We start from the raw sequence: 26,712 nt of genomic DNA, 5'->3' as shown, positions 1-26,712 counted from the left end.
TTACAATGGAACTATGAAGTGAGTCCTTAAGTATTCTGCAATTTAAATCTTAGCTTAGTAATGGACTCTCCTGCAAATACAAACCCTCAGAGTAGACACCTGTCGTCAAAGATCTAAGGTCTGAGACCTTTGTCCCAGATTCTCCAACATCGTCTCATAGTAGGTCCCCCCCCCTTTTTTGCTTTTCCCCGAGGAAGATTGGTCCTGGGGTAACATCTGTGCCAGTCTTCCTCTATCTTGTATGTGGGTCACCGCCACAGCATGACCACCAACGAGCAGTATATATCTGCACCCGGGAACCTTCAACCACCTTTACAACTAGACGTACCTCGTACAAGCGGGTTACAAAACAGTCACGCAGAGCTATGGAGTATCATCTCTCACCAGTAAGTAACGTATGCCCACGAGCCTCATGCAGAACAACTTGGGATTGTATTATCGGCAAATGTCCAAATTTCTGCATGTCATGACCTTCTGACCAGCTTATTAACAGCTGACACCATCCACACATACCTGTACCTACATGGGAAGTTGGCTCTGGGCAAAAGATAAGAGGCAAATGTCATGTGCTAAAAAGGCTTGGGCAGGGGTGGGGAGAACCAACAAGTGGGGTTCTCAGGATGTTATTACAGTGCAAAAGTGTGGATCAATTTGAGGACCTCTGGCAAAATATCCAGTCCTGGGCCCTCGGCTGGGGAATCCGAGCATGGTGATTAAGAGCGTGGATTCTGCAGTTAGAGTGACACCAGGCTCTGCCATGGACTCTGACTGTGGGCGCATCACTTAGAAGCTCTGTGCTTCAGTTTCTTTATGTATGAAACGGAGGTGATGGTACCAAACTCACAGGGTTGTTTTAAGAGTTACATGAAATAATCCATGTAAAAGCACACAGTACCTGGCACTAATCTGAGTGGCTGCTCAACAAGTGTCACCACTGTTAGCTGCAGGCCTAAGCCAGCCAGCAGGAGGCACAGAGGCCTGCGTTTAAACCTCCACACAGCCTGTACACCAGCCAGCCAGAGGCAGACACTTCTTCCAGGAGCAACAGGAAGTGGCCTAACTCAGCATTCTACTCTCATACTGTTCCTCAGAAGGCATCTATCCTGAAATAGACACTCGGGGACACACAAGGAAACCCCAAGTCATCTGTCAGCTGCAATGTTTACGACCCTGAGACCACAGCCAATGGCCACTTGGCTTGGTTTGCACTCCTCGTGAATATGGTTTTAGCTAGAGCTGAGTCAAGAGTCCTCACTCCATCCACCAGTCGTGTGATCTCATCTGCAGGGTTTAAACCAGATGCCTCCAGTGTTTCTTCCATTTTTACCACAGACTCACAACACTAAACTGCTCTCTATGGAAGAGGATGTACTCTGCTTTAAGAGCTAATACAAGGGGCTGGCCCCTTGGCCTAGTGGTTAAGTTTGGTGCTCTCCACTTCAGCAGCCCGGGTTGGGTTCCCGGGTGCAGATATATACTGCTCGTTGGTGGTCATGCTGTGGCGGCGACCCACATACAAAATAGAGGAAGACTGGCACAGATGTTACCCCAGGACCAATCTTCCTCAGGGAAAAATAAAAAAGGGGGGGACCTAATATGAATTTGAATATATTATCACAATAGCATCCAAAAAGATATTTTGTGACACCTTATTCTTATCCTGATTATTTTAGCAAGACAGGCTACCACACTGGCAAGGCCTGGGACAAAATGAAAATGTAGGCCCTTGTTCAAAAATTGAGAATGTGAACATGGCTGAGAGCAAACCATTAAATCAAGGGTGAGGGGGGTCTTTCTAAGAGCAGGACCTGTGCAAATGTACAAGGTGTGCACCCACAAAGCCAACCCTGCATTTTTGTACCCCTCTTATGAATAAGTAAGCCAGAAAGCCAAAAATTTAATACCGAGCCTGGCAAAAGCATAATTTACAGCTCTAGAGGGAAATAATATCCTACAATGTAAGAATGTATCCTTTTTATAGTATTCTTTTAAAGGATGTGGAATTATCACTAAGATCTCAGAGTACACTTGTATACTCACTCAGAAGGTGAGAAGTAAGCAAGCAAATATTATTTCAAGTCCTTTATTTACTTACATAGTGGCTGGAGTCCTTATCATCCACCTTTCTTTTTTTGATGTCGTTGGAAAATTCAGGCCCATTTCTGCGTTTATCTGTGCCTCTTAGACTGTCTGGGACCAAGAGGGAATTACTCTGCAAGACAAAAAAAAGATTAATCAAAGATTTCTTCCCAAGTCTCTCTGTACACATGAAAACCGAACCTGGGTGTGATAGCTGTTTTAGTAAGGTGATACCTACACAGCCTTTCATTCCATTTAATTCGCCCCGTCTGAAGACTTTGATGGCAAACATTTAGAGAGGTTTAAGCACTTAAAAGGGAGACCCTCACTATGCAATCAAACCGTCCAAAGCCTGGTGGATCCTTCAGGCTCTACTCACTTTCAATCATTCAGCTGTTCTATTTACTGTTAGAGAAATGGTAGCTTGCTGTTTATATGGGGATGTGTTTTCATTCTTTCCCACTGCGCCTTCCTGGTCAGGAATGGAACGGCCTATGAGCAAACCCGAGAGCACTCTATTGGACGTACTCTGTGACTGTAAGAGTCAGCGTGTGCCACTCTAAAAAGACACGAAGTCAGCAGGTGGGATTAACTTTTCCGAAAAGGAAAATCACATTTTCCACCCCGACAATGAAGGAACTCTTTTGAATTCTTTTAATTTATTGTTGAAAATAAGATTTGGGGTTCCTCGCCAACAGCACTGAAATTTAAGACCCAAAGTGGGAATTTCAGCCAGTGAATCTTCAACAGCCAGGCCAGTTCCCACACACAAAAGCAGGAACAAGGACTAATCTTCTCCAAACCACACAGGATACTTTCATTCGCCTGTGCTGAGTACGAACTGTTGACCCAAAGAAAATAGGCATTTTAGATATGTGAGGGTCACATGACATGATCTGACATCCCTTCTTTCCCATCTCCCCTCGGGCTGAAGCATCAGCCCGAGTTACAGTGAGTTCTTTTAAGCGCGGGATTAGCATATGCAAGGGGGCAATTTGTTCAGTGATGTGTTACTGCCTTGAACAATGCTGAATGAGCTGTGCATGGACCTTTCACAAAGCCCAGATAACCCCAATTTCTGAATGATGCTGGAGAACTGAGAGGGGGGCATCCAGAGCCAGGAGACAATGTTACCTTTCCCTGCCACAATTTAAAAAGGAAAGGGCTGGGGTAACGTTCAAGTTAGACCACCTCTAATGCAACGGTATGTATCAGGAGCCAATCTTTTATGGCACATTTTGAAACGCCTTGGGTCTCCCTTCCCAACCAGCCTAAGGTCATCAGCCAGGTGGCCGGCTCTCGAAGCTGCCCCGTGAAAACCATGGACCCCACCGTGGGAGCGTTCCCAGCTCAAGCACACGCAGGAGGAAATCAAAACTGGGGACCAGAGGGTAATCCGAAGCCTCTTTGCCCACTTCAGGGACTGACCAAAGCGAGCTGAGCTTTTCATTCATGACCATTCGAGCTACACAAATGCCAGGAGGCCTCCACAAAGGCAGGGCAGAGGACCAACGCAATCCAATAGAGACGCTCAGAGTGATGTCTTTAGCGCAGCGTGTGGGGCTGAAAGGTGAGCTGGCTGGATCCCTGAACTAATTACCTCGGTAAATGTCTGCTAAAAACTAACCCCTCTGACCCAGACACACTGCGAGACAGGACGCAGGAGACTCAACAAAACTCCTGCAAAGTGCTAACAGCCCCTTGGAAAAGCTGAGCTGGAGGGGAGAGCAGCTGTGCTCAAGTGTAAAAAGTGTCCATGCACACTGGTCTGTGTTACAGATTCTATCAGCTCCACGTCTCCTCCTCCAGACTCGGAGCAGATGCCTTAAGGGCAGGGCCAAGGTGGGCTGTATGGGACTCAGCTTGACATCCGCCCATGTGTCCAGCAGAAGGAATGTGGCGAACAGTCAGGGTCCACTGGCAATTGTAAAGTTAAAGTCTGTCTCCACATAGTCATCTTCGCACCTCCTGGACATCCAGACCACTCAGCCATCAAAGACAGCTTCCCAATGATCTTACTTTGCTAATTATGTCAAGTAATACTATGAACATAAAAGTAAACCAAGCCACTTCTGTTAGAAACAATAACATTTCCACAGCTGGACCTGTAAGCCTGTCAAGCTTTCAGGCCTCCGCACCGAGGTGACAGGAGTCACCACTGTGATTCCCACCGGAGCAGCTTAAATGACGCCTGTAATCTGCATGGGTTTTGAAAAGCCTGGAAAGTTCCTCTAAATTGGACAGGGCTAGTAATCAGCACCTCTGCCTATCTGAAAACTGGCCCCATTCAAATGGCAGGCTTAAGACATGTTATGAACAAAACGTCTCATCTTACCTTTGATGCTGTGAAACGAATTCAAAACAAGGCAGCAAAGAGTGTGGGGCTGGAAGGGCCTCGGAGAGTCTCCACCAGGAGCCAGGCGGTTGCTGGCTCAAGCTGCAGCCTGCCCCACCTAAAATGGACTGCTTCGTCTTACCCTCTTCCCATGGACCCAGTTTTCTGTGTTCAGTGGCCTCCAACATCTTCCAGCCCAGACACTGCTTTCCTTGTTGTTCTTAAGCAGAGTCGCAACCTAATGAACTTCACCATTGGCAACAACCACCATTTTGGTTAATTACTGCCCAGGTGACCCTAATCTTTGTGGTTCCCTCATGTGCTCCCCAGAAACCCAGAAGTGACTTCACAGGTAGTACTGGATATCTGACGGTCCCAGAAGTCTTTCCCTTCGTGCTGTGTGTTTTCCTCACAACCAATTTATATCCCTCATGGCGCAGGGGTGGAATACGTTCATTTTGATGGTCATTATGAGCCATTTTATACATATTTTAAGAATGAAGAGAGGTACTGACTGAATATCCTTTGGATCCTTCAAAATTTAGGATTCTATCTTGATTTGTTAGATTTGGACCAGGATAAGATAGAATCACATCTAACATTAACATTTAAGAAGGTGCCGTTGGTGAAAGAATGAAACTGAGGTTGCTTGGCTTTAAGTTATTGAAAAAAGTCATGCATTGTAAACACAGAAGATAATTAGAACCAAATCTCTGAAGAGACCAAAGTGACTCTACAAGACATTGTTCATCCTCCTCATCCCCCTCATTTTATCTGGAGGATGTCCAGAGAGGGGAGGCGATGTGCCCAGAGTCAAGAAGCTCTTCCGATTAAGTCAAAGTGCCTCCACTCCCAGAAGAGTGGTTTTTAAACTCAGTCCATGTACACTGAAGACTTGTCCCCAAATACTTGGCCCCCAAATACTTGTCACTTAAAAGTCATACTGGCCCCTACTGAGCTTGACATTCTAATGTGACATCATAATGGCTGATGTTTTCTCTGATCCCCCCAACCACAGTCACACACACACATACCTTGATTTACTTGGCTCTATGTCCATCATTCCAAAATCATAAACATTAAAAAAAAAAAATTTTTACAGCCTACCTTAAAATGACCTGAAAACAGTCCCAAATTCCTACCTTTCCAGTCATGAATTCTGCCATTCATCCTCCAAGATTCACACTAAAAAAGAGCTCAGCAGAGAAAAACAAAGCAGACCAGCTGCCTACAGCACTGGTTTCCCGTGATGTCAATCACCGTGGACAGAAGCCACCAGACTTCTCTTCCCCTAGTCCATATTCTGAAAGATCTTAATCTACCAAACAGCATTCATCAAATAAAATTCATTTTTCAAATATTTATTTGCCAAATAAATATTCAATCGTGAATCAGAGTTCTTTGATCAGCCAGAGAACGAGTGTTAGCCCACTGACTGATACACTCTAAGTCTACCCAAGAAACGTGATGTTTTATTTCACCTTGCAGCTGGTAAAATTTAACTATCCGCCAGAATTTTTCAAACCATAATTATTATGCAGACTTCTATTACAAGTGTCCTGAGGACTGGGATTTCCAGACCGTACATAAGTTTTCCTTTGTTTCAAAGTTTTCTTAAGAACTAAACAGGGGCCCGCCCGGTGGCATAGTGGTTAAGTTTGTGCACTCCACTTTGGTGGCCCAAGGTTTGCAGGTTCAGATGCCAGGCGTGGACTTACGCACTGAACTGCTCGTCAAGCCATGCTGTAGCGGTGTGCCATATACAAAATAGAGGAAGAATGGCATAGATATCAGCTCAGGGCCAATCTTCCTCACACACACACATACAAAACCTAAACAAAATCCTCTTATTTGTGTCTTCTACAAGAACTCAAAATAGGAGCTTTATACAGCCCACAGCAGATATTATAAACCTGAGCAAATCAAAACACACTACGTTTTCAAAACAAGACTAAAATTCTAAAACCACAATGATTTTCCACACTTAGGTGTTGCACATGCTTATAGATTCAGAACCAAGTAAAACAATAAAGGGAAAGACATACCTAACCAGTCTCTAAGGAAAAGAAGATGCCCCGGAACGTTCAATATGAAGGACAGAGTGTCTGAAAGACCTGTTAACCCAACCAACACGCCTTCCTCTCCATTTATACGTAGAGACATCACATGGAATGTCCGGATGTGGTGTGAGAACAGAAGAAACATGCTCCACAAGAAGGGGCCTTTTCCTCTTCAGAAAATCCAGGTTCCTTTGAGAACATAAAATCTCAGTGGGCATCTGCACTGACAACAAGTGAATTGTTCGCCATGATTAATATATGCTTCTTGAAGGTCACTTCTCCTTGCACTATCAGTGATGTCATGGTTAACAACCTTATGAGAGGGAGCCAAGGAGCTGGTCAGAAGAGAAAAGAAAAGGTAGATCTTCCAATATCATAACCAGCGTGTGCTCCGTGAGCCATCAAATCCAGAGCAGTTTCCTATGTGGCTGAACCACGTTTTATAAAACCATTCCCTGCTGTAGTTTGATGGGTACAAGTTAACTGGCGAGTTGGCAGTGTTTGAACCTATATTCTCTATAAGTAGAAATAAACTTCCCAATGTAATTATTAAACCATATCTTCATGTAAGAGCTTACCATGCAAGTGAAAGAGCCTGTTGAAGCTCAGAGAGTACTCAGTCAAATCAAAAGAAAACGTCCAGATTTGGACTCTGTATTACCTTTCTTCCAGCCATTCTGGACAATCATGTTTCTTTTCATGCTCTGAATACCCACTCAGGATTGATACAGAGACCCAGCAGCTTCAATACAGATAAAAACAGTCCTCACACCCTTGTTCTAAGAATTTTACTCTTCTTTAGCAATTTAACAGTAACGGCTGTTCGTGTACACTGAGATATTTTGGAAGGTAAACTCCAGAAGATACAACAGAAAGCAAGTTTAATGAAATGTTCCCGTCAGTGCTACCAGAATTCTCGTTACAGAGCCTTCATGGATCCTTCATCTATTCTGAGACCTCAAAGCAACTCTTCTGCCAACCACGTTTAAACCTTGAAGCCACCAGCAGCAAATCTGAAAGGAAAACCTGCCCATGGAGACAGCAAAAGCCAGACAGGTTTCCCTAATGCGAAAATAATGCACATTATTCAAATGGATTTCTTTAGCTGCCAAGCTGATTCCCCTCGGGAACTTCCTCCTCCCCGCAGGAGAAGTGTTTGTGTCAGAGGTACAGATTGGAAACTCGTGACACCTCATTTATCCTGTTACACTAAGGCAGTGGGAACCTAATTTGCTAGCACACTCTACACTGACAATTAACTTCTCGGTGAACATTAAAACAATTAGGTAACGACGCACCCCATCACATCTGCGTGCCTGCTCCATCTACACCTGGTACCAATTAAGCCATCACCCTGCGTTGTACTTTTTGCTGCAGTCCAATTGGTCATTCATACATTCTGCCTGACATTTTGACAAATGCATTTTTAACCCATAAAACTAGCAGGATCCCTACTTGTCCATGGTGAAAAGTGGATGAGAGTGGAGATGTGTGGAAATGTGCCCACTCGGCAAATATCACATCTCATAGCCCTGGCTGGGAAGCGGGTCTGAAGGGAACATGTCTATTTTTCACACAGTTTCAATGCAAAATATGGGAAGAACCAGCGTGGGCTTGCACCTCGATCCAGGAACTCAGCACTCTCAGATACAGACGGGGGACTCAGTCAGAACTCCCGGAAAGAACGTAGCCTTGTAGGAGACGTACAGAGGCAGTGAGCATTTGGGCTGGAAGAAGCATTAAACCACCAGGATGCCTTCAGAGTCACTCACTAAGTTCCTGGATTGCCCTTCCACTCACCTTTTCCAGGTAAAGCAAAATAAAACAAACGCACACTGACAGCTTCATTCCTCCAGTCAGGACCTTGGTCACAGCAAAAATCAAATCTACATTTCAAATAGTTTTTAAAAGCATGTTTTCGACGGGCTCCTTAGCTGTTGCTGTCTCTCTTCGTTCACCAGCCTGATGAACCAGATACTTTCTAGCACAAGAAAGGCCCCGAAATGAGAAATGCTGGGCCAGGCCTCGGCTGTGAGGTGTTCAGTACCAGACAGCACTTACATCTCCTTGTCCCCAGAATGACGGAGACGCGTGCTTACCACGTTTCAGAGGGAATAATAAACATAGTTCTGGTGGGGCAGGCCCGGTGGCGCAGTCGTTAAGTGAGCACGTTTCGCTTCGGAGGCCTGGGGTTCGCCGGGTCGGATCGCGGGTGCAGACATGGCACCGCTTGGCAGGCCATGCTGTCGCAGGCATCCCACATACAAAGTAGAGGAAGATGGGCACGGATATTAGCTCAGGGCCAGGCTTCCTCAGCAAAAAGAGGACGAATGGCAGCAGATGTTAGCTGAGGGCTAATCTTCCTCAGAAAAAAAAAATAAATAAATAATTCTGGGGCCAAAGGAAAATAAAATTTTTAAAAACCTGTTCTAAATGATAAGCATTGAGTTTTCTAATTACAAAACACAAACTGAAATCTGAAAACGGTTTTAGTGGGAGAAAATATTCTCCACATGCTTTTTTGTTTTTTAGGGTAAAAGTACCCTATTTTCACTGTAATCACAGGGAGACAAAACCTGACCATTTTTCTAGTTACACACAAGTCCTGACATCCACCTGCTGAGTTAGGGCGTCCACAACAGACCCCTCCACCCAGGACACTGAGAACTGCCGAGGCTATCCCTCCTTCGGGGGCTCACTCCTCACAGCAGGGACACCCATTTTCCCAGAGGATCTGCTTTTTTAAGCACACAGTTTTAAATTGTGCCAAGAGGGAAATCTGCTGAGGCAACTACCTAAGAAACTTAGTGTTTTCCACTATGCCTAAATATTGAAATTTTAGGTGACTCATCTCAGCTTTGTCCTTTATTACCAGGCAATTCTTTGTCATACACCAAATCAAGATAAAGTCACAAACAGGTGAAAATACCTCCTCCTGGTCCTGGTTTATCTTGGCCAGATTTGATGACTATGAGACTGACCAAGTTCCTAACCAGCTGCAATCAGTGTCATGGTCCCAGCATACTGAGAAACATCAGTAGCTGCTACCCTGTCACATGGGCCCTGGCCTCCACAACTGCCTCACATTTTAAAGAGGCTAGGAAACCACTCGTAACCCCTGGAGTGTGACTAAGAATGCACTTCTTGTAGTCTCTGCAGGTGGAGATGGGGAGGACATTCCTGAGGCTTGCTCTGCTATGACAGATGACTTCCTGGTTGGGGTCCCTCAACCCTCACCTGTGAGGCAGCCACTCTCCCCATTTTACAGATGAGAGTCAGGGAAGGTTCAGAAGGATGAGAAACCTGGCCTGTGCAGCCAGAATTCACGAGGTCTGTCGTTGTCCAAAAGTGGTGTTCTTTCTATCACCCCCATGCTGCCATGTCCTAGAGCCACTGACAATGTGATATTCAAAAAAATTAAATTTCAGAAAAAGGTCAACAGTGAAGCATTCTCCATAGCAAGACGCATGTCTGATATCCTTCTTGTGCTCTATAGTACTGGATCATTTTGAGACAAAATGATGGGTGGTCCTTAACTAGGATCTGGTCCTACCTCTGCCAATTAACTAGTCAAGGAGAACAGCCAGAGAAGAAAAACAAAAGACAGACACCACTTTACATCAAATAAAGTGAAAGTTGTCAACAAACTTTAAATAAGCTCCAAACACAAACCTCTGGTAATTTTAGAAGTTACGAGTAACAACATGGTCCCTCAGAAAGACATGATCTAAGTCTTGACTGCCATTAACCAAGTAACTATATGACCAGGGGCACCCAACCTCCTTGAGCCTGGGATCTTGTTGATAAGATGATGGTGTTGCACCATTATGAGCTCTAAAACAGATGAACAGTGCTTAGACTGCCGGACCAGGAACCCCTTTTGAGAATTTGATCAAAGTCATGATCTCTCCCCCGAATTATGCAAAAGATCATCAACCCACAACACTCTCACACCCTCTGCTCTGAGGTCTCTCCCAGACACCCCCGCCCCCAGGTCTCCTCCCTTTTCCGAATGTTCCAAATAGTAATCACATGGGTTACGCATTCCGGTGATGTCCATTCAAGAAATATCTGACTGTGACACTGAAAGACATCACTGCAAAACGGGAGCAGTCTATGCAGTGCCTCAGACAGTGGGTGGCACACAGTAAGTGCCCAATAAATATTTGTTAAATAAAGAGAATTTAAACACACTTTCTACCATATTTTCTTAAAAGCCATACAACTAGGTTTGTCAATTCTCTAACCCCAGGTCTTTCAAGCAGACTTATTTAAATTATATTCCCTTCAGCCAAAATGTAATGCAATTTCACCTTTAAATTAATCAAAATATCTAAAGTTTTTATTACCATGAAAGAAATAAAGGCCCTTGTTAGGTCATTTCATATATCTCTGCTCAATGGTAGCACTCTGATAAGGAGGCTTATAGTAAAACAAGCAGCTTTTGTGAATTAGAAAAACAGTAGTCAATTCTCAATTTAAAATCAACATCCAAACAACAAAATAAACCTCCTAAAAGTTACTAGCTTTATCATTCACCTCCTGCAGAAACAAGAAACTTGGAACTAGTGTCCGTATTTTCACTCTGTTCTTAGTACTTTCATTTCCTGGGGTTTACATTAAACAGGTCACATTAAGGCTTATGTATTTTCCTGCCATAAAACCTTCAACTAGCAAATGGAATAATTTTGACACTAAATACAAATAAACACCAACTATCTATCAACCAGTTTTAATTAGACTCACAGATTAAAAATTCATACACACCTGCATTCCCTCTGCATCTACTTGATATTTTTGCACTTGATATAAATAATATGTTTGATCAATATAGAAAGAGCAGGAGAAAATAAGACTATACCAGCCTGGAATTTTTCAGAACTCCTTAAGTCTTATACACGGAAGAGTCTGGTACAAGGACCCATTAGGTTCCCAGAGACCCTTACAAAACTCTATGTGGGTAAATTTTCTTTCTACACTTCAACCAAAAGAATGTATTGCAAAGGACAGAACGCAGAAGCTGATGAGAGTCCGGCGACCCACTTTAAGCCACGTATTAAGTTATTTGCAAACGTGCAAAACAAAGTCACTCTTCCCACCGCAATTTTTTGTTTTGGAAAATAGTTATTTTCCATTAATAATATTATTTATGTTAACACAAATTAAGGAGCTCTTTATCTGTTTAAGTGATTTTAAAATCTGTTTTACTTCTAATCCAGGAAAATTTCAAAACATATAACCCACACAACCAAAAGTTCTTTGGGGTCATCAACAATTTTAAAAGATCCTGAGACCATTAGGCTTGAAAACCACCAGCCTGTAGCAAATGCCCCAACCACTTAGTGGGTGAAAAAGGAGCAGCACAGAGCCATCAACTGACTTTATCTGCCAAGTAGAATTTGACTTCATAGTTCAAACCACTTTACTAAATAGATACGCAATATAATATTTTAGGCACTGACAGTACACATCATCTCATTACCTACTGCTTCTCATATTCAGTTTTACCCGAAGTTTGAAGAGCTGCTTAATTCTGTATGACTGCAGCAAAATCCCAGTTATATGGACAGCGAACAATTTAATTCCTCTCTACAGACTGAATTAAATGTTTAGGTCACAAATTGGTGTAGTTTTCCCATTTTATATCATCATCACCGAGAGTTTTCTGTAATAAGCAGGCAGGAAACACAATATATATACTTATTCTGAAAATATCTACTGAAATTTTCCTTAAGGCTTGTCAAAATTTGATGTGAAAAAGGAGACATGCAAATAACACACCGAGTAACCATTCAGTTTACATGATTTTATAGACTGGTTTATGAAATGTAGCCACTGCATTCTGACTTGAAAATTCATCAACTGCTAACTCAACACGTGGACTTAAATACAATCCACAGCGGCCTAAGATTCAAGAACTACTTTGTACTTCTTTAAGGTACAACTCATGGTCCTTCCTCCAGCCCACCCTCACTTGCCCAAGGAATTAAGTTCTTGCTTACATTTTTCACTAAAAACACAAATAGGAGGGTATTAGACTCTCAGAAATACACACAGAGAGGTATGAGCTTAAGCTGTAAACCTCTACTCACTCCAGCCATGGGCATTTCAGAGATACAGGCCATGGCCCCATTCCCACAACTGTCTAGAACGTTTGTCGTCTTTCCTCGGTTCTTGGAGAAAGGTTCTGTGCTATGTGTGCCTGCCTCTCCCTAACTGTAGGTATATTTCCTATGTTGCCTTACATGTAGTAAGTATTCAATAAATACAGAGTGACTTAAGATAGTACTGAGAACAAAAAGTTCAAGTCCCAATCCTAGAGCAAATTCAATAAACTAAAACGTGCAGCTGACTAACAGACATGGGCTTCCCAACACCTTCTCCTGCTGTCTCTGTTCTCTGGTCCAAGATTAGGGTTTTTAACTTGACACTCTACTGAATGAACATGGGAGGAAAGACGACAATCCACAAGGATGCTGAAACAGCAAAACATAAAGATCACCTCCATAATGAAAATCGGTTTTCTTAGGTTCGTGCTTCGGGAGTAGGATCTTTCATTCCCTAGCTATAATCTCTCCTCCCCTTCCTTCTCCTCCCAACCTTTTCCAGGGAAAACTTAAGAGTGCAAGAATTTTAAAACTAGCTACCCTATCCTTTCACCATTACCCATTCCACCCAACACAGCCTGATACAAAGTACTCCAAGATCTGTCTCAAAGAGAATTTAAAATGTAGCCACTATTCTACAGAAGGGGGAGGAGGGTGCACTCAACTTTTCAAACAGAAAAGATTTCCGGATGGACCCCTCAAACTCAGAACTAAAGAGTATCAGACTCATTTAAAAGTTGTGTCCCATTTTTTTTTTTTTTTTTTTTACCATATTTAGATTTAAGATGGTCAAAACACTGCCATGTTCAGAGAGAAAGGAAAAATGAGAGGAGGGAAGGAGGCAGTAGGTTATCCTGGCCGAAAAGGGGCCAGTTTCTCCCTCTACTGCTCCGCCTCATCTGAGAGACGCATTCTAGATACAGATCTCCCACAGCTAACCGGCAGACACATGGACTGACCAGACGTGCAGTCTGTAAAATGGGCAAGCTACAGGCTGGTGAAAAGATGAGCTCTATAAGCACAGAACCCCGATCCACTCAAAGTCCTCATTCTTAAGAGCTTACTCAGACGCTCAGTTCTTTGGTCTAAAATAAATTTAAGTTCAAGTTCACACTCCAAGGACAATTATGAAAAGAAAACTAGATATGGAAACCTAGCAACTAAGATGCCTTCCCAGAGGATAATGAATGGTTTAGGTAGAAGTAACACATTACTAACCAATTTCACATGTGGATCGTGACCTCTTGCCTATAAAACTCACTTAAGATAAAAATGAATACCTCTTAAACTACAGGCAACCTGGACTCAAAATGCAATGATAAACATATTCTTTTAATAAACGTTTTTAAAGTGGGTCTGGGGCACATTCAGATCAAGGTATATTTCCAAAGTGTATAATCACAGTAGACAGGTCTGCCCCCAAATCATGTCCCTCTCATAAAATGAAAGTTTCATGAAATCATCTAACGAAAGTTTTAAAAAAAAGACAAGAGGGGGGTAAATGGTCATATTTTAGAAAAAAGAAAAAGTGAGGTGACAGAGAGAGGGAAGGATCTGCACGACTGAGGCTGTGTTTGAAGGCGGCAGTTGGGGCAGGGCAGGAGGGGGGTGTGTTCATGGACAGCAGGCGGTCGAGTACTTACCGTGCCCGGTTCTCTGTCTGCTCCGAAGTTACCAAGAAACGCACAGACATGCCCGTTCAGACACAGAGGCAAGAACAGAAATAAAAAAAAGGGGGGAATAATTAGAACACAAGCCCCAAACAAGTTTTAAAAATGGCTTTTATTTATATAAGTCATTGCACATTCCTAATACAGTGATTTCCTGAAAATTACAGTATTTTGTAAACATAAAGATTTACAGTTTAACCATACACAAAGCCTATTTTTTTATTTCTTGACAGAATAAATTACTTTTCTTCAAAAAATTAGTCAAGTGCAATTTTGCCCAATATTTAATGCATACTAGAATTAAAGCCTATGGAACTACGTAGTAACAGATGCAATTATCAAACCTTTCATTTGAACACATTCACTTTCAAATTTAACTTCTTATTTCGCCCCATTTAACAACATTACTTTCTTTGAAAATTACCCAATTAAGCAGTTAACAGTTTTCCATAATATAGTACAGGCCACTGGCATTAACTAGGCAGTTGCCAAGATGTCAAGATGACTGGAATCTAAAGAGATCGAGAAATCTACAGATGCCCACGTTAAACCCTGGAGGCTTCCAGGGTGAACTGTGTTTCAGTGGCCCAGCTTTGCGACAGTTCCTCTTAGCTCAGTGTCTGCTCTCTGTATAGGTTGGGGCTTTCCTTAGCGGTGCACACAACTTTGCAGCACTGTATGAGTGTTAGGACAAAGTCCTAATCTGGCTTGCCTGGCCTCTCACCTCTGTGGTGCTCTGCATCATGGTGCTTCTTGTCATCTTTTATTGCCAAGTGAGACTGCCCACTCAGAGCACTAGACAGCGCCAGAAGGCCGGCGCTGCCGCCGAGGGGCGGGATTCCAGGAGGCTGCAGTCCCGAAGGGTGAGGCGTTAGGGGGACTGGAGGTCCGTGGCCATGAGAAAGATGCTGAGCTTGCAACTGCTGCTGCTGTTGGTGGTGGTGGTGGTGAGAGAGGAGGAGGAAGAGAAGGAGGAGGAGGAAGAGGAGGAGGAGATGATGATGGTGGTGGTGGTGATGGTGGCAGTGGCGGTGGCAGCATCCAGGGAAAAGCAGACATGACATGAAAGGATGGAGGAAACAGAACAGGAGGTTCGACATACACACGAAGACAGTGAAGAGAGAGACAGAGGGAGGAAAGAGGGGAGAAAACGTGATTAGCACTTTCAGTTCATCAAAAGCTTTCACCTACTCAGTTACCTGATATAATCTTCCTAAAATATAATCCTCAGATCTACAATGTCACTTTCTGGCATAACTCACCCCCTGAGAGTGTAGCTGTTTATTATTAGCAATCCAGGCTAAGTTAGTAAGCAACTCACATGTTAGTTAGTTCCATCTCTAAGTGCCTCCAGGGATGAACCACAGGTGCCACAGATTTAAGACTCATCCTGATTTCAGAAAGGTTAAAAGAGGGTAGGCGAAGACATGCACCCTACAGACAGTAACTATATTCTCAACGAGTCACTGGTCATCAGGTGACTCCAGTTCACCCCAACATTCTTACATTAACTTACCACAATGGTATGATGAGACAAAACCAAAATATTATCTTTCATTAACAGAATTCAGAAAGCCGGAAGAACTAGCCTCTCTTATGCACCCTACCTCCCCCCCGCCCAGGCACTTCTGTCTTTGTTTCATCAAACCCTCAGAGAACTGTGAGGAAGTACTGATTTTCCCATTTCACAGAAGAAATCAAGGCTTGCAGCGTGGAGTAAATTGCCAAGGTTCTCCCACGAGGCGGGAGGGGAGAGGAGGCAACGTAGGAAAGACCCTTATGGCTGTGCTCCAGTCACTGTCCTGCCACAGGCAGAGGGAGGCCACAGGGAACCCTGTGGGCAAGAGCTGGAAGAAACCTCAGAGATGAAGCTTTGTTTATCCCTGCCTTTCTCCTGAGCCGCACACTCGAAACCCACCTTTTCACTGTCAGAGAGGAACGCCCTGAGACCAGAGAGACCAAGAACCTTGATGACGAAAACACCCACCAGTCATGTGGGACTCTACCACGGTGACCCAAGTCCTTGTTCCCAGGTGCTTTTCCTCTAATCACTTAACCCAAGCCAGAAGTTATAAATCTGTTCACATGAAGAAGGATCGTTGCTCTCATATATTATATTTAAGAGAATGTTGTAGGAAATGAAAAAGTATCCAAGAAATGGCCCCTGCACCATAAATCTGGCCGCATTTCAGCTGTCCAACATAAAACTCATTTTTGATGAGATAGTAAAAACGATTAAAGCTCAATTTCTAAGGTGTAATGTTAGAAAATTCTTAAGATTCTGATTTGTGCTCACTTCCCTGGGACTCAATTACTCTTTTTATTTATTACCCCCTTGCGTGTACTGAATATATTAAATGTTCACGCCAGATCTTCAGTATTTTCCACCAGACCCATGATCTTTAACTGAATCCTCAACATGCTTCCTGCCCTCAACAGCAAGAGAAAACAGCATCTTAAAAGCAGAAATCGGTGTCCATAGTCATTTTACAGTAAATTTTCCACTACTCCCAGCATCTTTTAAAAAATCTTTAGGAGCCAACTTTCCCTTTAAACTTCCATTCCTTCCAAACAGAGCACAGTTCTAATTAGAGAAACTGGAAAAGGGGGCAAGGTCAGAGGGGGCAGCATTAATAGTATTCTTGGAAAGTATTTATCAACTACTCATTCACCACTGGAGATCATAATAACCATTTCTTCATGCATAAAATCACCTTCCTGTCATCCCAAAGACACTAATTCTTGCTCTGTCACCTTTTAAGAGCTCGGCAATAGCAAGACATAAAACTGAAGAAGCTGGCAGCGCCATCACGGTCCACTAGGCATGCTCATTAGCACTTAATTAGGAACTAGACACCTGCCATAAGAAATGTGCAGGGAGAAGGATGAGGAACAGGTCTGCCCTACCAGCAATTACTATCATTACTTGGAGAGTAAGAGCTATGTCCGGCTTCTGGGGGGGAAATGCAATGATGCATACACAAGCAAGCACAGCGGGTAATTATGCACGGCACTGATTAAAAGAAGATGAGAGAGGCTAAGCAGAGGGGAAGGAATTTAACTACAGGGTGGAGGACACCACCCTTTCACCCCTCCCTGAACGCCCCCCCCCCCCACTCACCAAAAAATCAAGAATGGGGTCACCAAAAGATGACTTCAGAGGTGGGACTGTGTGTCAGAGCAAAGGCATACTCAGGTGACATTTCAATACAGAAGAAGGAAGTAGATTTTCTGCCAAACCCGAGTTAGTTTTTAGAAAGATGAACTGGAATGCTTTCTCTGATATATTACTGAAAAGAAAGGCTAGTTTATATAGTAAAAGGGCTTTGCCACAGCTGTGAAGTGGACCTGCAGTTAAACTCAACATTTACGCTAATAACGATCAATAGGGATATCCAACAGCCTAACTGGTCACGGGTAACTCCCACCTCTACCCTGCTCTAGCTTTCCAGGCCCCCTGAAGATTACTAGAGGCAACTGGGTTCCTCCATCCTTAGCTCGGCCATCTTGAAAGCTGCTTCTCTTTTTAAAGCAAAATCCTATCAAAATGGAAGGAGCAGTAGGTAGCAGGATGGATCACAACTATTGAAGATGCTGTGGATCCAGGAAACGGTGGATTTCGCTGCCTCCTATTCTACTTCTTTATCTTGCCACGCAGAGCTCCTAGAAAATATTTTCATGTCCATTATCTGGCCTCAGCTCAGAACACACCAGAGGCAGGGAGGGTGGGCATCAGAGCTCTCATTTCACAGATGAGAGAGTGGCTTGCCATGGGACTCACAGCTAGAAGGATGACTGCAAATCTTTTGCTAGCTAGAACAGCATTTCTCCTGAGACCCCAGCAGCCCAGTCATCTTCCCAAGGAGTTACAGACTGAGTGCTCCCACGTCTGGGGAAGGAAGAGGGCAATCTCCTTCTCCACCCAAGACCTCACGTCTCTCTCCCTTCTCAGGCTACGAGTTGCTCTGAAGGGCATGCAATACCACATATCTAGACAATCCACCTTCACATTGGGACGTTTTCCCAGAGACAACCCACCTTCACCATGCAACCTTAGCAGCAGTGACAGATGGGAATCTCTTCTTAAATTTACAACTGATGGTTGCTATCTCCACATCCCCACTTCCCGATACCGTTGTGCCTACATCTGAAAAAGGAGGATATCTTTAGCTTCATCTCTCTTCCAAGGAAGCTCATAAAGAAGAATCAAGCCTAAAAAGAGGTAGCTCTGGCTTCTCTGAGAAGATGCTTAACAATAAGAACAGTCATTTCTAAGACAAAACATTTACTGAAATGAATAGAGGACCCACATCCAGGGGAGTTGAACAACTGACTCCAAAGGCAGCCCGCCTGCCCATGTGTGAAGAGTATTTTTTCTCAACAAGGCTTATCTAAGACAATCTAGTACTCACCACCCTCACCAAAAGAAAAAACAAGAATGCTCCTTTAAAACATATCTTAGGATAAAAGAGATATTGACATTACTATACAGCCAGCAAAACCTCAAAAAACCCCATGGCTCTGCCAGTTACGTGACTTCCCATGCATCTGTCCTCTGTTATCATCGGGGAAACCATAAAACGTTTCTCAACATGACAGCCAAGGGTGGGAAAATTCAACCATCCACCCATCCATGAGCTTACACTAATTAGCAAACTTTTGTTTTATTAAGTTAAGCCTTGTAGATTGATACAGCACGGAACGCACAAGCAAAACAGCTTATAAAGCTATCAGAAAAGGCATTTTTGATGAGCAATGGTGGTTTAAAGCAATATAGCTGGTGTCTCAAGCTATCGCTCTAGATCAGTGGTTCTCATATAGAGCAATTCTGACATTCCCCTTTCCCCACCCCTGAGACATCTGGCAATGTCCATACATTTATGGTTGTCACACCTGGGGTGTGAGGGGGAGGTACTGTTAAGCACCATACAATGCACAGGACAGTACCCCACCACAGAAAATTAATGAGCCCAAAATGTCAATAGCATTGAGGTTGAGAAATTTCAGTCCGGATCGAAGCTGGAATTCCATCCCATTATATTAGGATTCATGTTAGTATACACCAAGTGACTTGCCAAATTGTTACTTAAAAAATAGAAACACTTTTCAACATTCAACTGTTCACTGTCCCTTTATCACCATCGAGTATTTTGTCACGACCCAAAAAATGAGCATCTGCTTCCTAGAGCTGACTCCACTGACAATGTCAAAATCAAACAAAGAGAAACTTCCTATTTTACAAAACAATTTGGGAAAGGGTGACACAGGTAACTTTTACATAGTGGTGCTGTGGCGCCTCAAAGGTGACCCGGAAGGGTCGAGGCTGGGGAGGAGATTAATGTGCTTGCTCTAACGCAGACGATGTGAACAGGCTGGGAGTGAGACTAGTCAGAGAAACACCAAACCCTGAGTTAATGATACCGAAAACCCACAAGGAATAACGTCACCTCATCCGTGTCAAACAGCAGCCACGCATTTAGAATTTTAATTCACATTTCACCTGGCACTGCCTGGGTCAATGACGTTACTATAATGAAACTGACTTTGCTGGTAACATTCAGAGCTTTAACATAAGAATGTACCGGTTTCTACATTTTTGTTTCTAAAACAGGCAAAGCACATGGTTCATCAGCCCGGCGCTGCCCATGCAACTGGAAAGGACACCCAGAATAAAAACGAAGACTGATGCCCACCTTATCCTAGAGTGCTGAGGTCTTTATCACCAACCACTGAATCGACCTGAATTTCTGAATTTAATCCACTTCATAACCTATGTCACACAGACCACAAACTGAACTCAACCAGAACTAAAACCATGCCCCAAAATAGTCTCTCTAAAGCTAAAAGCATGACAGTAAGTGACATTTATAGCACCTGGTATTTAAACACTTTTAAGGGAAAAAGTCTATGAAAAATTTGCTGACAGTTCTCTCCAAATCACTCTTCCTTGATTTCTGTTATTTCTCTGTTCTTCCAAACACTCAATTCTTATCTTCAGAGGGTGCAGAAAAAGAAAATTGTTATGCTACGATAAACAATTGGGAAAAGCTGGAAAGCGCTGTGTGGCAGCAGAAACATCAGGGACGCTACTCTGGGAGTTGTCTGAAACCACCCATTGAGTGAATGGCCTCTCCTGTGAAGAGGGGCAAGGGGGATAAAGAGGCAGAAAACACTTCCTGGGGCCAAGAATTCTCAAGCTACTTGAAGACAATTAAAAAAAAAAATCCATTGAAAGGCCCCATCTCAATGCAGAAGTGCACAGAAAATGACACACAGAGGCCAAAGTGATGGCCTGTATGTAGGCAAGCACCAGGATGAAGGCCTAACATTTTGACAAGGATCTGAACTCATCTTTACTCTTTCTGCGTTTCAGCTAATCCACACATGCCAACTCATTCTTTATCATCACTCTGACTTGCTCGTTCCACCTGCCTTGGATGACAATTTCAGTTGTGACAACAATCACAGCCCCGGGACTTAACGGCCTGAATTAGAGTACATTTTTAAAAGCTATGTTTATTTAGGTAGATTCACTCTAAAACCACAGAAGGTTTTGATGAAAAGATGCTCAACATCATTAGCCGTAAGGGAAATGCAAATCAAAACCACAATGAGATACCACTGCACACTCACTAGGATGGCTACAATCAAAAAGATGGGATAATAACAAGTACTGGAGAAGAAGTGGAGATTGGAATTCTCATTGACTGCTAGTGGGAATATAAAATGGTGCAGCCGCTTTGGAAAACAGTCTGGCAATTGCTCAAAAAGTTAAACAGAGAGTTACCATATGACCCAGCAACTGCATAAACAAGTGTGGTATATTAATGCCGCGGAATGTTATTCATCAATAGAAAGGACTGGAGTAAATGCTACAAGATGAATAAACCTTGAAGATGTTACACTGAGTGAAATAAACTAGACACAAAAGGCCACATATAACATGATTTCATTTATAAAATGTTCAGAATAGGCAAATCCAGACACAGAAAGATTGGCGGTTGCCAGGGGTTGCAGGGATGAAGAAAGAGGACTGACTGCTAATGGCTCTGGGTTTCCTTGTGGAGTGATAAAAATGTTCTATAATTAGATAGTGGTGATGGCTGCACAAGTTTGTGAATATAAAATACCATTGAGGGGGCCAGCCCTGTGGCCTAGTGGTTAAGTTTGGTGTGCTCTAGGGGTTCGGTTCCAACGCACAGACATATACCACTCATTGGTAGCCATGCTGTGGCGGTGGCCCACATCAAAAAGAGAAGATGGGCACAGATGTTAGCTCAGGGTGAATCTTCCTCAAGCAAAAAGAGGAAGATTAGCAAGAGACATTAGCTTAGGGCCAACCTTCCTCAACAAACAAATAAAAACCCAATGAGTTGTGTGCTGTAAGAGTGAATTTTATGGTATTTATATATCAATTAAAAAAAAGAAAAAACACACAGATGTAACTCCTAAAACAAGGTACTCTACTGTCTCCTCTGAAGATTTTTCTTCTCCCTCTGAAAAGAGAACATTATTATCATGCCCTCCTCCTAGGAATCAAGTAAAGCTCATATGAAAATACATGGGGAAATTTAAAAGTGTACGATGCTTGAGCAAGTTTTCTAATAACTCAAAAGCACACTGACTATTCAGAAAAACACAGACATTGAAGGAAGCCAAACTCTGAGTTTGTCAGAGATGCCTAGCTGTCCTCTCAGTAAAAAACTAACTCAAACCAAAGGAGAAGTAGGATGCATGACAGGCTTCTCTGCAGCACTGCCCCATTCCTTTGGAAAATTAATAAAAGGGTGGACTACTGAATTTAAGTGGAGGGTATGTCACTAAATAAAAGCTAGCGGAGCTAGAAGGCCCATGTTTGTTGTAGCCATTTGGTTTTCTTCTCTTAGTAGCAGGCTATGCATTATTCTCCCAGGGCAAATTTGTTTTATAAAGAAACTTACAGCTGGGTTATTGATGGGCTTTCCAGGGATTAACTGCATACTCATAAGAATAAGAGGCTAACCTCATCCTCTTAAACTTCACACACTACAATCCTATAGATGGCTGACAGCTACAGCCAGAGGAGAAAAATAATCCAACATTTTGCTAATCCTTAAACCAATCATCTCACACAACAATGCAGAGCCTTTTAGGTCTACAATTCAATCTCTTAAAGACAGAAAGGCTCCTTCTAGAGACACACCAGGAGTTTGTATTCACAGCTATGCCCTACACAAACATACACAGCCAGACATCACAAAAGACCCAGGCTTCTTTTATTTCACATTAAATTGTTTTAAAGCACAGGGAATTATAAATCTGCCTATGAAGCAGGAATATACAAACCCGACCAATAACTGGAACCCCAAAACTCAGCCCCACAAACCTTAACAGAAATTATATTCACGAAAAATAATTCAGATTATGCCAATATAAACGAGAAAGGAAAAATAAGGTTGCCTATATTAACCTCAAATTTCTTGAGTTCCTCAAGTTCACAGCATTGCTATGGGGAACAGCTCAAATTTTCTTACATCCTCTGAGAAATCTGGAATTTTGTGATATGGGAAGGACAACCCCCACTGGGCATCTGGCATCTCTTCTAACTCTGCTCTCTCCTTCCAGTGCTATCACAATGGTCCTTGCCACCTCTCCATACCAGCAAAGGCCTCGTTCCCCTTCCCCTTTATATTGAGTAAGGAAGCCAATGATGCCTTGTCCTCCCATTTTTGCTTCTCAATTCTCTCTCCATCTGTTCCCAAAACTTAACTTTATCCCCTTGGTTTTAACTCTCAGTTTTTTTCATCAAAAGTTAAATGGCAGTGCTTTTGCACTGCTGTGTCCCTATTCAAAGTCACTCATGCACGACAACTTAATGGTGGGAGCAGAGCATCTGGCTAGGCCTTGTCTCAAACACTGACATCCATGTAACCACCAGAGAAGACCAAGGAGGAGATGATCCACTGCTAGCAGCAATCACCTCTCACAGGCAATTGGCCAACGGGGCCCCCAGACCTGCTACAGGCACTTGGAGAAAGCAGGCGGACAACACTGCAGTTCACAGAGCCAGGACCATGTGCTGGGGGGAAGCTGCCAGCCAAGGTCTTATCCCTACAAAAGCTGGCGCAAGGTGGATGGTATTATCCGTCTACAGAGGGGGACACTGATTGTACAAGGTCGCAAAGCTACAAAGCGGCAGCACCAAGTGTTCCCACTCAAGTCCATCTGACCCTAGGCCCATGCTCTGCCCGAGGTTACACAACATGACGCTCTCAGAAAGAAGAGCACAAAATACCATGAAGCTGAGCCGCAGACATGAGGTGAGAACCAGATGTACAACTACGCAACTGTTTTCTTTAAAAAACAAAACTGCACTCAGGTAAGTATTTTTTACTTTTAAATCAACAAACAAACATCTTTCTGGGTAGGGATGTTAGCTCAGGGCTAATCTCCCCCCCACCCAAAAACGGTGACAAAAACACTCTGTACCCTGAGAGGAGAGTGGGTTACAGGGTGTGTGCATGCGCCCAAAGTGATCAAACTGTTCCTTTAAGATCTGTGCGCTTCACTACATATAAGCTATACTCCAATTTAAAAAATCTGTGTGTACAGATATGTATGTATCTAAATTGACATCTATGATATACATTAATTATATGTGATATAAACCTGATTAAAAGATAACACTAGTTATTTAGAATCCCAATTTCAACTAAAATCAATTATTTAGTATGAGAGCAGATAGAAGAGAGTTCTTAGTTCCAAACTCCCCAAGTAATATAGTGGGGGCGATCTTGAAGAGTCCTTCAGTCACTGTTCCCTGCCTTCAGCTATTAGCTGTCCCACAAATAGAGTGTCACATCATTGAATAATCTATTTTGTTTTGACAATTTTAATAGAATTCCAAATTTTAAAAAAATCTTTAGGAAATACCACTGAAATTGTGAAGAGCATCCTGATGTAAATGAAAAGAAAATCAAGGTCTCAAATGAGTAAGTTGCCTTCACTCACTGAATTTGTTCCCTAAAGCATGAGAGCTGTGTCAGCCCAAATATCCGTGTGCCTATTAAGATATCTGCATTATTAAATACTTTCTATTGTTTCAAGAACATGTTTAATAGCAAAAGAGCTTATGAAAAGCAAAATTCAAAAAGTGAGGTTGTAGCTATTATTCTGCCAATTACCAAATTTGCCATCAGTCAAAGCTATTTAAAAAATAGTCTAACGAAAATATTTCAACAGTTTCTCCAAATATGAAATACTTAAACTCATTTTCCTATTTACCAATAGCCTATCTAAGTTGGAGGCAGCTGCCGTGGCGAAAAAGATTTAAAATTCAGTATTTTCCGTCCAATATGAGAACTAAGTTTTTTGTGCTGGTGAGAAATGGGCACCATTAACTCACTCAACAAGGAAGAAAGAAAACAACAACCTCTCTCTTCATCCTAAAAAAGCACCCACGATCCCAGGACACAAGCTGAGCTTACGTAGAAGCTTGGTGTCCTTGAGAAGATTTAACTTTTTCCTGGTTGGCTAAAGAGAAATATCTTTAGCCCTGTCAAGCAAGCAGTAAGCTCCTTGATTGTACCTTAAAGGGAATGAGAATGTTTCGGCTCATTTGCATTTTAAAGGGTACTCTTTCATGATCTTTCACACTTGTAATAGATGTCTAAACCGTTAAATTACTATTTCTTTTCTTAGCCTGAAAGTCGATGCAGACGAAGAGCGTGGCCTCTTCCATTGTTCTTTACCCTAAGTCGGTCCCTGAACAATACTGACAGCTGCTATCAAACCGGGCGGCATTTCTCTGTGCGCAGCTGCTGCTTGTAGGAACAGACAGCCTCCCGGAGCCTCCTCCCCTCTGGGGAGACAGGTTGACACACTGCATGTTCAATGAAGGGGTGCAAAGGTCCACTGAATTGTCAACCCAATTTTATGCTACTTCGATTTTCCAAGACGTGCACAATTGCTTTCAGGCAAAAATCAGGCATATGCCAGAGCATGAAACTTATGGTGCGGGATAATTATTAATCACCACAAACTTTAAAAGAGCCCTCTGACATAAATTAATATACCGATCCAAAAACTACAATTATAAAAACCGCACATGCCAGGATGCTGAAGACATGCAACTGGCGGTAAGTCTGGTGCTGGGCCCGATTCACGGATGTGGGTTATTGTTGCTAGCTATCAGAGCTAATCTGCCTTTATAATCTCAACAACATGTTTCCTGGACGCAAGCCATTCATAAAAGTAGTGATTCATCGGCCCTTCTAAAACGACCTGCTATTTTTATTTTCCGATTCAACTCAAGATAAGTATTACCTATAAACATCGAGTTAACACAATTTCCTTTCTAATGTGTAGGACTGGGCAGTGCCTTTGAGAATCTAAAAGTACCAGAGTTTCACCATCAAGAAATGATATGTAAAAATTTAGAGCCTAGCAGAAAACAAACATGTTCCACCAAGTTGAACTGGGTCCTTGAGAACTGCTTTGCATATGTTTCCTTTTAATCAAAACAGGCTTTTCCATCCTCATTCATTTGGGTTAAAAAATTCTGCGCTTGAGCTACAAGTACAATTTGCTATTAGTCTTTGCTAATCAAACACGGTACATGCAAAAGCACCAGTGAATATTTGATTTGATCTCTGAAATAAAGCAATTCATTACACAAGAAAAGGGTACAGAAAGCAGCCGACAAATGCAGATGTAATTGTGTTTTTTGTTGAATGTGATTAGAGAGCCCACTAAGTAACAGTCAAAAATGTGATACTAAAGGGGGAGAGATGCAGAGCCTGGATCCGGGGAAAGGGGGAGGAGGAGAGAATTGTTTATGCAGAGCTAAGCTGTCAAGTGTAATAAAGCAGCTTGAATAAAATTTAAGCTGAAAATCCACTGAAGCTCCCCATTTCAGGGAGGAAAAAGCTATTAAAAGGAAATGAAGGTCACCCTCCCAGTTTATTTCACCTAATTGACTGCCAATAGCTTACCACAGGCAACCCAACTGAGGATCTGCAATTGAGAAACTGATGAAAGGAGAGTTTTCAAGCTGAGGCTCATTCTTTAATCCTCCTTGGCTCTTATGTTTTTTCTCCATCTCCAGTTGGGATGTAATTTTAAACCCTGATGGATTAAACTGGTTCCATTGTCTGTGGCCGTCATTGGACTATGGCACTCTTAATCCGTACAGCAGCATGTCTAATTATCATTACAAAGTGTCTGAGGGAACTATAAAGACCAGCAGGGCATCTTCTCACAAGCAATTAACATAAATTGATAAATGAGTGATTTGAATCCGCTCAAGGCACTCACATATGAATAAAATCAGAAAGGACGGTCCCTTGTTTCAGCTACTTCTTTTGCTCAGTGTGGAAGGGCAGAAAACATGAGAAACGTCCCGGAACCTGCAGCGGGGGGATGAACTCACACAGCGGAGGGACCGCACGGTCCACCAGCCTCATTAATGCAAAGCAAATGAC

General features: G+C 42.8%; 1 protein-coding gene across 3 annotated transcripts in view; it reads right to left on the bottom strand.

The window, feature by feature from the left end:
- Positions 1-26,712, bottom strand: part of TLE1 (TLE family member 1, transcriptional corepressor) — an 84,078-nt gene that overhangs the window by 28,653 nt on the left and 28,713 nt on the right. For all 3 annotated transcript variants that reach the window (XM_014835886.3, XM_014835887.3, XM_044767627.2), the window contains 3 exons: positions 14,976-15,180; positions 14,225-14,241; positions 2,096-2,212 (listed from right to left, as the gene is read on the bottom strand). In XM_014835886.3, coding sequence (XP_014691372.1) covers positions 2,096-2,212; positions 14,225-14,241; positions 14,976-15,180 — 339 coding nt within the window. The remainder of the gene's footprint in view (positions 1-2,095; positions 2,213-14,224; positions 14,242-14,975; positions 15,181-26,712) is intronic.

The sequence above is a fragment of the Equus asinus genome, chromosome 23 (genome assembly GCF_041296235.1).
Source record: "Equus asinus isolate D_3611 breed Donkey chromosome 23, EquAss-T2T_v2, whole genome shotgun sequence".
NCBI lineage: Eukaryota > Metazoa > Chordata > Mammalia > Perissodactyla > Equidae > Equus > Equus asinus.
This window is presented reverse-complemented; position numbering and strand designations above follow the sequence as displayed.